Consider the following 14804-nt stretch of genomic DNA (forward strand, 5'->3'; position numbering starts at 1 on the left):
TTTATCCATAATTCAGAGGTAAGAAGACAAAAACAAACAATTGTATGTGAAGAAATAAAAACAAAAGAGTGTAATTAATTTGGAAGTTAGTGGGGGGCCAGCATTCAAGAAAAGAGAAAATCAAATGCTCTCAGGCCGATGAAAATTCAGGAAATAATGGTTAGAACATGTCACTAAGGTTACTGAATCTATAAATTCAGTAGGGTAGGATAACAAATTTAGCAGGGAAATGCAGCATAGAGATGGAGGACTTCCTTTTCTTGTTGTTGAAGAGTTGTCTGTGCAACCTTTGACAAGACCATGTGGGAGAGTACGGATCTAGAACCTAGAAGGAGAAGGAGGCACGAAACAAATTGAGGAGGAATAAGTTTCAAAAAACTCCTGATAGTTTATATCGTATGCCTGCCACATGTCCGTAGACTAAGATGAACCATTAGAATCCCTTTAGGGGTCAGAATCTCTGACATATTTAAGACTAAGCCTGATTTTCTCCCAGATTTCCATATAGCCACGTTGATCTTGTCAGTTTTAGTCCTATAAAGATGCCAGGGCTTTTTCTTTCATTATACTAGGCTGTTTCTTTTTTCTTCAGTTTACAAAAACTGTTCTAAAAATAAGATTGCAGGGACACCTGGGTGGCTCAGTGGTGAAGCCTCTGCCTTCGGCTCCAGTCATGGTCCCGGGGTCCTGGGATTGAGCCCCGCGTCAGGGCTCTCTGCTGGGCAGAGAGCCTGCTCTCCCCCACCCCTGCTGGCCTGCCTCTCTGCCTACTTGTGATCTCTGTCTGTCAAATAAGTAAATAAAATCTTAAATAAATAAATAAATAAATAAGATTGCAACATGTATCTGCTTGACTCTGAGTAGGAGTCAAATCTCTGAGTAAACCCATGGAGCCCAGTGCCTTTAAGACCCCCTGCTTCAGGAGCACTTAGGTTAAAGCTATTATTTTGCAAACATATAAATGTTTTAGTTCTGGTTATTGTTTGCTACTGAAACTCACTGAAGATTACTTTCTTCATTTAACTGACTAATAGCAAATTGGGCAAGTTGTTACCTGCATACAAGCACCCTTTAAAAAAAAAAATGAAGTGTTTACTTGAAAAAGGTCAGAAAATCATCCTATACTGTTATCTCATTTATGAAGTGGAGTTGGAACTACATGCGGTCTTCTGATATCATTTAGACCTAAATGATATCAGAGTCAGCACTTGAAATAGTCTAAAATAGTCCATAAATTTTACTTCTTTTATATATATATGTGTATGCATGTATGTATACACAAAACATTAATTTTACTTACTTTCTAAGGGATGTTTACTTACTTTCTAAGGGACATCATGCTTTTTACGGATTATAGCTGAATACTTTCCCAGCAGTACTTCTGACTCTGATTGCTAAAAAAGTTCTGTGGAGTCAGCAGGTTTATGCAGTCTTACATAGCTAGACAAAGTCATTGGCACTAGCTGTCACAAATGTGGAAACTACCACAACACTTTGGAAAAAGGTCAAAGTTCTGCCACCACTTACGAAAGATAATTGGTTACTTGATGTTGTTTATATCACTTGATAAATATTTGTGTAACATTGGTAATTTTAAATAAATCTTTATTTCCCTATCATAGTAAGTATAGAACACCAAGAAGGAAATTAAAGCTTCCTTTCTTTCCTCCTAAGAGACTGATGTTAAATTATACCATCAGTCAATTACACCCTATTCTTGAAAAGAACAACCCTTTGGTAGCTTATAAGACATGCCTTCAGATAAAATAAATTGAAATGATAATTATTTATTAAAATAGCCCAGATTTGACTTGATAGTTCATATTTTAAATAGTATATTTATATTATTTCTATAATACCATCTTACAGTGTTTCCAGGTATGAAAAAATGATTTGTAGAAATTGTATTATTTAATGACAATATATGAGAACATAAACATGAACATGAAACAGTATAAATTTTAAATTAGAGGTGTAAAAATGAATTAAACACTACATAAATTTTTTATTTGAACTGCGATAATAAAATTACTTAACATAGTGTTTCAAGAAATAGCAGGTATGTGTATATGATTTTCAGCCTCCCATCCAAGTTGTATCAATGTATCAGCATAATTTGGTACTCATGCTGAATGCACAGCCTCTTATATTAAGTTCTCACATCAGTTTTTGGAGGCTAATTTCCTGGGTTTCAACAAATCTTGTGCTGGGTTTTAATTGATGACTTGAGGCTGAAGCTCTTCTTTGACTGTCGGCACAACTGCCACTAATACCATAATTCAGTGTGGTTGGTGTGCACGTGCACACATGCACACATGCACACATGCACACATGCACACATGCACACTCACTTGCATGCATAATGCACACATATTTTTGCATGTGAGGAAATGGCTTGTAACTTGTCCTAAACGGAACAAATTGTGGTAGTGAATGGGGAGGGTGAAGACTATTTCCAGTATGTTTCTGCATTTTAAGGAACTTTTAATGTCACTGTGGTGAGAATAAATTTTAAAATGACTAAATAGCAGGAAAAAAGTGCCAGAGAATTCTATGTGAGTTATCGCCACATGACTGGTTGAGACAAAAAATGCTATGAATGAAACAATTCAAGCAGCCCAGAGACGAATGATGTTAGAATTTTCCCCGCAAAGGGTGGATAGGATTTGTATGAGAATAATAGCTAAGATTTACTGAATGTTGCTAGCCATGTGCAAACACTGTTCGAAGTGCTCACATTTATTAATCTCTACAACTAGGAGGCTAAATATTCAATTAAACCATATTCAACTTATGTTGAGTTTCAAAAATGCTAATTTCATGTGGTTCAGCCTAATACTATTTTTTATCCCTATTTTACAGATAAACTGACATGATAAACTTGACAGTATAAAGACATTAAATAACCTGCCTCAGTTTGAGTGGTTTGCCCAGGACCCAACTGGGGACGAACCCCATAGGATCTAGTGTCATTCTTAAATATATCACTCTCTTTTGTTGGAAGAAGCCACTATGCTTGTTCAGGGTGAGGATAAGGGAATCTAAGTCATACACTAAATTCTGCTACACATAATTCTCTTAGCACTTTATGAGATCCTTGAGAAATGGGACAATACTGGGTACACTGGTACCCTACCTACTCCACGCATAGGAGGATATCAAGGGCATTTTAATAATGACACCAAAGTTTCCCTCGGTGGTAATGAACAGTTTTCCTGCAATAGCGATGATCCAGTGGGTATGTAACTAGGTGGAAGACACCACTGTTCCAAACATCTGCTTTCAAATTAATGTAGCAAAATAGAAGTTCCAACCCAGCTGAAGTTCTTGCCACAGGAGAGACATCAGGTTGGAGTCCAGTCAGGACTGGGGATAGTAGACTGTGTGCTTAAGGTCAGGAACAGATAGATCCTGATGGACATGTTAGCCAAGTGAGAGGACCTTAAATTATATTATTTTTTCATGTACATCATTATCGACTCCATACTTTGAATATAGTGAGAGATTTGCAAAATTGGCTAGATAGCCCAAATCCAACTTAAAAGCCAGGATAAAATTCTTTGTTCCTTTTAAAATTAGAGGAACTTGTGGCCACTTAAAGAGTGGCTGTACTATTTTCTAATACTTACAGTAGTCTTAGGACCGGAAGAAATGCATCCCTAATTTGACAGTTTCTGTATTTTTTCTCATTGTCTCTCATCAAACCATGCATTATGGAAACTACACAGGTTTGGAGTAAGAACTGATTTCTCTATTACCTGCTACTAAACTGTCACATAACAATGACTCAGAACTCATTTCTAGATGGGGAAATCTAGAAATGAGACTTTCTCCAGAACTCATTTCTCCAGAACTCATTTCTACCCCTGAAAAAAGCCAGAGATGGGTAAGATGACCCTACTTCTAACAGCTGATAATTCAATGTGTTCATTTCAATTTTTGTGTTTCAACTTGCCCATTTAAGAAAAATACCTCCTGATCAACAAATAAGGCAGAATGATTCCTGGCCTTTAAAAGAAAAGCATGACAGCACTGAAAGTCTTTTTGATTTTAAATGCACACAACTTAGGTTTAGGGAGGCTTTCTGTCCTGCCAAGTACTTTCCATCACAGTTCCTTTTCAGTTCTATAAACATTTACTGAGTTTCTTTCATTAAGAACTAAAGTAAAATGTGTGCCTTAGGAGTTATATGATAAATAATTGCTATTGCATTAGTCCTGGAGATTCTTACAGTGCAAGAGTAGTAGTGCCCATGTTCTCGTGTTCTTACCCTCATACAGGCTTGTGAAATTGGTAAATTATCCTAGGGTCAGTTTCAAAACCCTCATCAAATACCTTTACATTTAGAATAGCCGTAAGACTTCATCTACTTGTAACTCTGTCTTAATATTGAGCTTGTTTGTATTGGAAAGAAGACTTCTGGGGAGCTAATAAAAAGTTTTTCAAGGACCTGTGGTTGCAAAAATAATGGTCTCACATCATTTTAGCAGCTCCAGTGAGCCCAGTGAAAATGCATTGCAACAGCGTGGAGTTTTGTAATAGCATTTTAGCTTGGTGCCCTGTTCTTCTCTAAGGAATTTCCTTATTCTCTGCATTAAGCAATAAGTAATCTATCCTGAAGATATGAAACTTAGTTTTACTTCTTCCAACTAAATGCAGAGGTAACGGGGGGCGGGGGGATAGTAATAGCATGGTGTAAAAGAGGACTAGTCTAAGAGTCAGAGACCAGGATTTTCATGATGGTTCTGCGGCTCTTAGAGTGCCCGTGGGCCACCCACATAGTTCCTCAGAGCCTCAGAGAGCTCGCCTGGAAAATGTGATAATGTTCGGTGTCCTTTCCCAATTCATCATTCTATGAATTGATGCTTCCTGGTGAGGGAAATGAACAGGTCACATTGTTCTGTAGTCATGGGTTTCTTTGGGTGCATTTTCTGTGAAATACTTTTCTTCCTCTTCCTCAAGCACAAAGATGGAGTTCCATTCTGGGCATTCTTCCTAAGGTACTTAACCGGAAATATCAAATCACCTTTGTTTGCACTGGTTACCATAGCTTTACAGACTTACTCAGAGAGTGGAAGGCACGGACAGAAACTGGGAGAGCACCCATTACTCCCTCAATTAATAGGTAATGAAATTGACCCTGAGGGGTCTGGTGACTTTCTACTCAGTCCCACGGCATTTAAAACAAGGGAACAGGTTTCTAATATAGGGTTTTGTGGTTCCATCATTGGTACTTTTTCTACTTGTTTAGCCTCACTACATGGGGCATTGATAATTTGTAAAGAATTCCACAAAAGAATAATAAGACAACTTCCTTATTTCATCCTTTTATTCTAAAAGTGGTAATTTAATAATGTTAGACTATTGCAGCTTTTGGAAACATGTCCTTTTCAGTTACCACAAATATATTGAGTTAGGGATTGAGAAGGATTTTGAGAGAGAAAAAATATGGGAGCAGACATGGGGGGATGGAGAGGGAAAGAGAGAATCTTAAGCAGGCTCCACACCCGGCAAGGAGCCCTGCTCAGGGCTCCATCTGACTACTCTGAAATCATGACCTGAACAAGAGTTGGATGCTTAATTGACTGAGCCACCCAGTTGCCCCAGGATTGAAGATTTTGAAGAGAAGTCAGATTTGTGTTTTTCATCGAGAAGCCTTTTTTTCCCCCCCTTAATTTAACAAATGTTAAGTGATCATCCTCCGAAGTGTACAACTTCTGAGGAAAAATCAAAGCTTTCAATACTGCCAGATTTTTCTTCACTTTTCTGTTTTGTCTCCTCAGTCTGAGGGCAGAAGAGAAGCTAATGCTCAAGCTGATAGGAACTTTTTGGAAGAGGTTTAATAAAATTTGCTTAATAAATTGTGTTTAACTGTTGCAATATTACCAGAGAGTCACTGTAAACCTTGCCAACTGATGGCCTTAATTCACCAGCCATGTCTGCAGTATCACATACTGATTGCCTTTATAAAAGGTTGACTAAAAGAGGTTGCTATAATAATTTATTGAAAACATTTCTGTTGCAATTGTATGACAGGTTTGCAAGAGTTCTCTTGAATAAGGTCCTTGAGCTTGGTCCTTGCAGTGGCTCACCAAAAGTTCTAAATTCCCAGAAGCGCCCATATTTATTACAAAGAAATAACACAAACTTGTTTTCCTTTTTGTAGCAAGTTGTACTGGAAGAAGGTACAATTGCCTTTCAAAATTGGGTTAAAACAGGCACAGAAGTTTACAGACAGTTTTGGATCTTTGACGTGCAAAACCCAGAAGAAGTGGTTGCAAACAGCAGCAAAATCAAAGTCAAACAAAGGGGTCCTTACACATACAGGTGAGTCCCCACAAGTTAGTGGCATTCTTTCCTTGACCATCTGTATTTCTGAAAAGACTTTCACTTGCAAAATGACGTTTTCAGATGTACTTATTATTTTTTCCAGTAATATATATTGAAATATTTTATTCCTGCCTGTAGAAAATCTTAATCTAAGAGATTTAATGATTATAGGAAATACAAATTTTATTAGAAATTTGGCGGCATCAAATAACTGCCTTACATTTAAGAAGTTATAGGCGTTTCACACTTGTGACACATACTTTTGGCAACTCTGAAATATTCATGCTTACTAGCAAGAAATCTATGAGAACTCTTAAAACCAGAGTATTTTAAAATCCAAAAATTGACTGTATGCATTATACCAGTGGTTCTCGAAGTGTGGTTCGCGCCCCAGCGGCATCAGCCTTCCCTGGAAATTTGCTAGAAATGCAAACTCTCAGATGGCACCCCTGGTCAAATGAGGCAGACTCTTGGGTTGGAGCCCAGGAGTGGTTTTGCAGACTCTCTGGGTGATTTCAGTTCATAACTAATTTTGCAAATCATAGCATTAAACTGATTTTATTTAACTGCAGGATCTGCTAAGGATTTCTATCGAAACTAATTTCCAAGTCAGACAGGTGTTTGTTTCAATTCAGTGGTTTCATCCTTCTGTTTTCTCTAGGACTGAGACTGAAGATGGTACGCCTATATCTTATATTCCTTAATAGTTTAACATACTTTTGAATAGAATCTTCAGGTATTGATACTAGAGGGGAATGATTAGCCAGAAGTTTTCATTTTGTAAACTAAATAAAACTGACACCAGAGGAAGTGAAGTGATGTGTCCCTGTTCTCACAAACCTAGGAAGTAGTGACTCCTAGATTTTTGCATTTTTTTTTTCTTATTTAAGTTGAAGATGATGTAGTTTTTCCAACTATAAGGAAGGAAAAGTGGGGAGGGACTGAGGTGCTAAAGGCACTAACCATCACCAAGGATAAGGAATACATTTACGATATCCATGTGGGAAGTTAAGTAAGTCTTACTGTGTTATTCATTATACCAATGTGTGATTTTTTTTTCCCTCAAAGATAATTATAACTCATTATATAGCACGACCCATTATTATTACAAAATTTCATATTTACAATTTCTTATAATTGATCATTTTAATATGTTTTAGCTAGTCTATAATTACATAATTTATTTCTTTATACATTTGCATGTTTTTAGATTGACAACTCCCACTCAAAATGTAATATAACAGCCATTTTGAAGGTAGTGCCTGTTGCCCTAGTGTATGATACATACTTCTGTCCTGGCGATTGTCCCCAAGCCTCTTGTTTCTGTGCAAACCTCTGTGACTATTCACAGTGCTCTTGAAGAACACTTGGTTTTCATTGTTGCAAAAAAAAAAAAAAAAAAAAAAAAAAAAAACAAACAAAAAAAAACCTTGCAAAATGTTTTCATTTTTTTCATGGTCTTAGAGTTCTCATGTCATTATCAAAAGCCTAATAAGTATTTTGCTCCCCCCAAACATGTTGTAGCAATGATGTATACCTATGAAAATCTAGAATTCAATGTGAACTAATGAGAATCTAAGAAAAATTATTAAGAAAATTACAACCTGAGAGAACTGAATACATGTGAGGAAAGCAGATAGTTGTTAGAATTTGAGAACTCCTTTTCTGTTTTATTTTTGTTTTGGGGAGGTCACGTTTCCTAATTTTAAGGATATTGCTTCAGATATGGAGAAATATAAACATAATACAGAATCCAGCCCAAGTCATGCTCTGATATTTCTTTTTTAGAGACTTTAGCCTCCCTCTCCAAGGAACAGAGGGTTAGATACACTTGACTGACTTGGAGAGGCAGTGAGGGGAAGGTTGAATTAGAGAAGTTGGCTTTGCAGCTAAAGTTTATAATCAATAAATTCCCATTTGTATAACAACGTTAAAGGGATATTTAATTAACTAGGGATCATCCTGTCTTATGATGTCACCAAAATGAAGCCATTAGTGTCTGTTTAGATGCCTTAATAATGGGAAAACAATCAGTTATCTTTCAGAAAAAGTCAATAATTTCAGTCTTCCTAATAGCTAATAGGTTGAAGCGAACTTGCCTCCACATAAATTATACACTGAATGCAGTTGAAACTGGCAAAGAAGTAGGATTTCCCTCCCTCAGAACCACAGGCTCATTTGACTCATGTCTGCTAAAGTGAGTTCAGTGAAACTTTGATTGACAAGGTATAACATGGGTCAAAGCACAAATTGCCTGGATTGAGATCTTAATTATGTATACTGCAATTTCATCGTCTCTATGAAGATTCAGTAATTCCCTGAGAATCTCTGATCCAACATTACTGCTTTTTTTGTTGTTTTTAAGTTACTTTGCTCTGGCAGAAGGACAAGGAAAGCAATATGCAGCAAAATCTAAGGCACATTTCTCCCTTTGACCTTACTAACTAACACTTTGCAAAACCTATGTACATTCTTATTTTTTAAACAAAGGAAGTGAGCAGTTAGTTATGTTCTCTTTCTAAATGTACATTCTAAACACAGGCGTCAGTGTAAAGGCTTTTTCTCTTAGTGCCATCTACTGGTGTAATATTGTTAGTACAACTTAAGTAAGCTAGAATCTGGGTCACATAGGTTGCTATTGTTTCAGTTATTACACATACATAAGTCTTCCTGAAAATTAAAGTGCTTCAGTTTTGAATGTTAATAGCAGGTTATCTAATTTTAAGATATAATTACATAAGAAAAAATATTAGTTGACTAGCAATAGACTGTCCAGTTTGCCTTTCAGATTTGTATATTCTTGGTATGTCTACAGTACTCAAAGAATAACTAATAAGACTTTGACAAAATTATGTTAAAAATAAATTATCTCTCCATCCCACTGTGAACTCTTTTGAAGAAATGTTATCCCTTAATTAATTTATTCATCCAAAAATTATTTATCCATAACTCACTAGGTTCCAGTCACTGTGCTTGGGGATATAAAACACTCCTAATTTCTACCCTACAGAAATTTACTTTTTTTGTTGTTTTGTTTTAAAGATTCTATTTATTTATTTATTTAGAGAGTAAGAGAGTGCACATGCATGTGCATGAGCAAGGACAGGAAGAGGGTGAGAGGAAGAGAAAGAATCTTGAGGGGACTTTGTGTTGAGCATGGAGCCCAACCTGGGACTAGATCCCACTACTCTGAGACCACGACACCAGCCGAAATCAAGAGTCCAGTGCCCAACCTACTGAGCCATGCAAGCGCCACCCAGCAATTTACATTTTTATTATACTTGAGTGAAATGTTGTGTCTTTTGGTTTTACATCTTTTTAGTCCCATGTGTTTTTAGTCTTTACCTCAGCTATCTGTTCATCTCCTTTATAGATATTCACATATATGGTAATGCAGTGAATGATGTGTAACTTATTTTGTCTCAGTAAATATCCTGTAGTTGCAAAAGATTTTTTTTTTTTATAATAATCAGCCTTCACCATGTTCCTAAAAAGTGGTTGGTACTCTTTACAGCCAGGAACTTAGAACTAATGAGTATTTAATATATGGCAGGAGTGGGGAGGGGAACTGGCCTGTAAAATGGAAATTTATTTCATTAGTTATCTTTCATTCTCATTAAAGTACTAGAAAATATAGAAATACCAGTGCTGGCCAGACTGTATACATTCAGCATTCTTTCTAATGTAAGAAAAGGGACTTACTATTCCCCTAAGGGAACCTTTCTGTGGTCTCCTACATACCCTCAGGATAAAGGCTGAATAATAGAGGATAGGATGCAGCCCTTTTATGCTTGAGATCTTACTCATTTTGATGGCTTTATTTCCCACTATTCTTACTCACTCTGCCATCCAACCAAATTCAACAATTTGCATTTCTAACAATATACAATGTGGCTTTTACCCGGTTTCTCCTCACTTAACTTCTGTCAGTCAGACCACTTACATGGAATTGCTACCAAATCGTGTCTTAACCCTTACTCCTACGATGACCATCATAAACCTGGATTTATATCTATTTCCCATGGATTCTGTGAAAACTCTTATAAACACCTATTACCTTTCCCATGTATGCAGATTTTAGGTCCCCTTCTCTATTTGCCCAAGACCCAGCACTGGCTTATTTATCGTTTTAAACAAATTGGTTAGCATAATTTTTGACATATTCTATATACTCAAAAGTTATTTGTTACCTGAATGGATGGCAGTGGAGACCTGCTCACTTGAGACATTTATTCTGAATTTTATTGATTTCTGTTTTGCAGAGTTCGTTATCTAGCCAAAGAAAATATAACCCACGACTCCGAGAGCCACACAGTCTCTTTTGTCCAGCCCAAAGGTGCCATCTTCGAACCTTCACTTTCTGTTGGAACAGAGAATGACACTTTGACCGTTCTCAATCTGGCTGTAGCTGTGAGTAGACTAGACAAATAACAAAATTGTTTTGAAATACCCTAGAACCGACTATCATTAGTCTATCATCAGATAGTATTCTTGTCATTTTTATAAAAATATATTCCTATGTCATTATTTGAATGGCGTGTAGGACATTTGGAACGAAGACAAAAATCAGAACAACTGAATTAGAAGACCACTTAAAGTAGTATACCATTTAAAAAAAAAAATAGGGTCTAACTTTAAATGTCTCCTTGTGACTGGCACTGAGGCAGAGAAATGTAATTATCTAGGGATTAGACAAACTACATTTTTTTGACCTGGCAAGACTGGGTAATAATTTTAAAGATCCAGTCAGATTTTTTCCCCCATTGAACGTAATTGTAGTATTGGATCCATCTATTTGTTAGGTACTAAATAGGTACTAAAATTGATGTCTCAAGCAGTAATTTTTTTTTTTTTTTTTGTAGGCTGCACCCCATCTCTATCCAAATGCATTTGTTCAAGTGGTACTCAATTCACTTATCAAAAAGTCAAAATCTTCTATGTTTCAAAGAAGAACTGTGAGAGAGTTCTTGTGGGGCTATACAGATCCGTTCTTGAGTTTGGTTCCATATCCTATTTCTACGACAGTTGGTGTGTTTTATCCCGTGAGTGCTCAAATATGAATGTTGATTTTTTATATGTTAATTGGATAAATATGATGGCATTGGTAATCTATAATTTTATAATTTAGTGTGTTTACATGATTTCTGATCTGGGAATAAATATCCTAATTTTTTAACATCTCTGTCTCAGATGGCTTCAGCTTTCCTGGTTGGAAAACTTAATTCATCTAAATTTAACAATTAAATTTAAAATGAAGAAGCTGAGATTTAATTAGTTTTCCACTCTTGGAGAAATTCACAATTTGTCTAAAGTAGGTCGTAAAATACAAAATAAGGCTTTGAATTCTATTTTTGGTTTTGATTTCCCTTCTCAAAAAATCAAGTTTAATAATCATATTTTTATTTGTGTTAAATGGATTCATCTTATCATTCCTCCTTCAGACCTCTTCAGATTTGTGTTAATATAAATTTAAGTTTGCACGCAATGAGACGGATGAATCAGCAATGTCCTATTTTAATGTGCTTGTTATGAAATAACAGCAGATTTCAGAAGGAGCAAACCTGGCAATGCACTTACTTATAGCTTAAGGTTTTAAATTATAAACAGGACAAGCTAACTATCGAATTGGAATTTTGACTGTGGCTTATTTGGCACTATACGTAGTATTAGTTATATTCTCCAATTTGTTGTTTAGTTTTAGTGTTCAGGATTGCAAGGCTATAGGTCAATAAATATGAATGTAGAAAGCTTAAAAGGATCAGAGATTCAGCTAGTATCTTTTCTTTTTTTTTAAACTCAAAAACTCATAACTCTTTCCTTGGCTAATTCTGTTTTAATTTTGTAGGCCTAATTTTTAGTATCCACTTATTAAAGATCATAGCATTTAGAAAGAAAGAAAAGACCATGACATTTGGAATACCTCTAGAAGTCTGTCCTTGTTCTCATAGGTATTTTTTAATATCCCCTCACCTCAGTATAATAGTAGTGGTAAAATTACCTTACTGGCTTAGCTAGGACAAAGAGCACTACAATTTGGATCATGTCAGCTTCTGCTACAGGTTTTCCTTCCTTTGTCTCAACCTCAAGCACTTATTTCTAGGTGCCTTTTATATGCAATCTTTTTAAAATGTTTGAGACCAATAATGTTAAACCTTCATTGCATATGTATTTCCAGCCATGTAATCACAAACCACCAGAATCTGGAAAAATGCAAAAGCGAGTTACATATTTTAAAACTTGGAAAATATGGCTTGTCCTAGAAGTGATTTCTTCTTGTACCTATCTTTTCAGTACAACAACACTGCAGATGGCGTGTATACAGTTTTCACTGGGAAAGACAACATAAGCCAAGTTGCCATAATTGACACTTACAAAGGTAAAAGGTGAGTAAGTATCCAGCGGAAGTATGTGTACGGGGAGGCAGGTGTGGTATTCGTTCAACAAGGCACAGGCACCAGACCTGCCTGTATCTCAGCCTTGGAAAGTTTGTTCTGCCTGGTATTAATCCTTTAGTTATGACAGCTGGTCACACCCATGTGTAGCTGCTGAAAATCAGCCCCAGTTGAGAATTTGGTTTACCCTCATGCACAGGTTCTCTTATGTAAAGAAATCCAAAGGGACTATTTCCATCTTTGCCGCAGGATGGGTCTACAGTTTGTGACTGCAAAGGAAGGGATGAAAATCAATACATAAACCAACAACTAGCAGCTAGAAAAACAGTGTGCTGGGTGTGTTGCACTTCTATGAAGCCTATCAAATAAAAATTGTTCATGTCACGGCATGACTGCCTGGGTCTATAAAGATGAAAACTTAATGAATTCATGCAAATGTTTTCATGACTTTTCCCTTCAAAAATTTCTTGAAATCATTTTCTGTATTGGCCAATCAGCATTTTTAAGCCTTTATTAGTGCAAAAACAGAATTAGTATTTCAAATGCAGTTCTAAAATGGGCATATTAAACTTGAAAATAAAGAACGTGCCTCCTTTGAAGGAGTAATAGAATGAGATAAATACATATAGTCATGATTTGCTTTTTTCCCCCCTAGCTCCTGACTGTTCATCTGGAGTATACATAATTTATCCTATGTGTAAAAAATGGGAAGATTTTCAGTAAGTGTCAGGGAAGAGAGTCCTTTTCTAATCAAGGTTAATAAATTTGCTTTAGCTCAGTTATTTCCTGGTAAAGAATACAGTAGTCAGAATTGAAAGAGATGAAATGTTTTTATTAATATAAGTAACCACTGCCTCACACTATCTAAAAATTGCATACAGCCATTAAATATTCACTAAGGTAGTACATCTTTCTGTAGAAAAGTCTAGTGGAAGAAAAACACTTCTAAATGCTTATTTTGGGGGAAATAGCATCACTGTATATTGGGGAACATGAGCCTTTCTGCCATTTCAATATTACAGAGACATTTTGAGGAGAGTTGCTAAGTGCTTCTAATCGGAGTGAGAATTCCACAGCATTTTGAGATTATGACAAGATCAATTTTACTGATCCTGGCAAGACTGAGCATGACTGTCCACTTATTCTGTTTAAAAAAAAAAAAAAAAGCAACAGTTGCCTTGACATGTCACTGGATGATACGTTAACAGTGGGAAAAAAGTTTTCCATCACCAAAAAGTGACTGAAGATACAGAGAAACTATTACTACTGTTGTTTGTAGTGCTTCCAGATACATACATACATATATATATATATATATCTTGCGTAGACACCAGGGTAGGAATTAGCTCCGTCCTACTTGAATGCCAGCTTCTGCAAGCATTAAAAGGGAGAAAAGTATAAATTGATGATCTGCAGGTTTCCAGTCTCTTCTTTTTCTTCAACATCTGCTTTTCTTTCCTTCTCCTCACACCCTTCTTCTCCCTCAGACTGAGCTTACATCAGTTAACCACTTATTTTTCTCCTATTTATTTTGAACACTTAAAATACTACCAATTTGCCCATTTCTCCCAATGGGGTGAAAAAAAAAATTCTGCCCTAGGTAGAGGTCTAAATTTCAGATGTATTTCTCCATTTTCTTTCTTCAGAAATGTTCTCTAAATTGTTTTGAATTAACATTTGGCAATTTTTAATATATAATCTGGCCACTTAATGGATCCTTCAGACAAAATGTGGGCTCAGTGGTTTAGAACAATTCTTCAACTTGGCTTTTGTCACACATCTAATCTTTATTATTTTAGCAGAAGGACCAAATCATAATAGAAAAAGTAATGTGAGAAACGTGCTGTAAAGAGAGAATGTTTGTTGATTTCCTTTCTTTTTATTCCTCAGGAATCTCTCCTATTGGCCAAGTTATTGTGACATGATTAATGGTACAGGTAAGGGCATTTGTTTCGTGGTAATACAATGAACCGGCCTCCCTCTATTGCACAAATTCCACCCCTGTACCTACAGTGTTCTGAAAGTTAAGGATATGCATTTACCTATCTTTAGAACCATGCAATTCAGTCTCTATTGTTACAT

At 36.1% G+C, this 14804-nt stretch overlaps 1 protein-coding gene across 3 annotated transcripts in view; it reads left to right on the forward strand.

The window, feature by feature from the left end:
- CD36 (CD36 molecule) overlaps nucleotides 1-14804 on the forward strand; it is an 81426-nt gene that overhangs the window by 55081 nt on the left and 11541 nt on the right. For all 3 annotated transcript variants that reach the window (XM_059170958.1, XM_059170956.1, XM_059170957.1), the window contains exons 4-8: nucleotides 6167-6327; nucleotides 10593-10740; nucleotides 11193-11372; nucleotides 12622-12713; nucleotides 14613-14659. In XM_059170958.1, coding sequence (XP_059026941.1) covers nucleotides 6167-6327; nucleotides 10593-10740; nucleotides 11193-11372; nucleotides 12622-12713; nucleotides 14613-14659 — 628 coding nt within the window. The remainder of the gene's footprint in view (nucleotides 1-6166; nucleotides 6328-10592; nucleotides 10741-11192; nucleotides 11373-12621; nucleotides 12714-14612; nucleotides 14660-14804) is intronic.

The sequence above is a fragment of the Mustela lutreola genome, chromosome 4 (genome assembly GCF_030435805.1).
Source record: "Mustela lutreola isolate mMusLut2 chromosome 4, mMusLut2.pri, whole genome shotgun sequence".
Classification (NCBI taxonomy): domain Eukaryota; kingdom Metazoa; phylum Chordata; class Mammalia; order Carnivora; family Mustelidae; genus Mustela; species Mustela lutreola.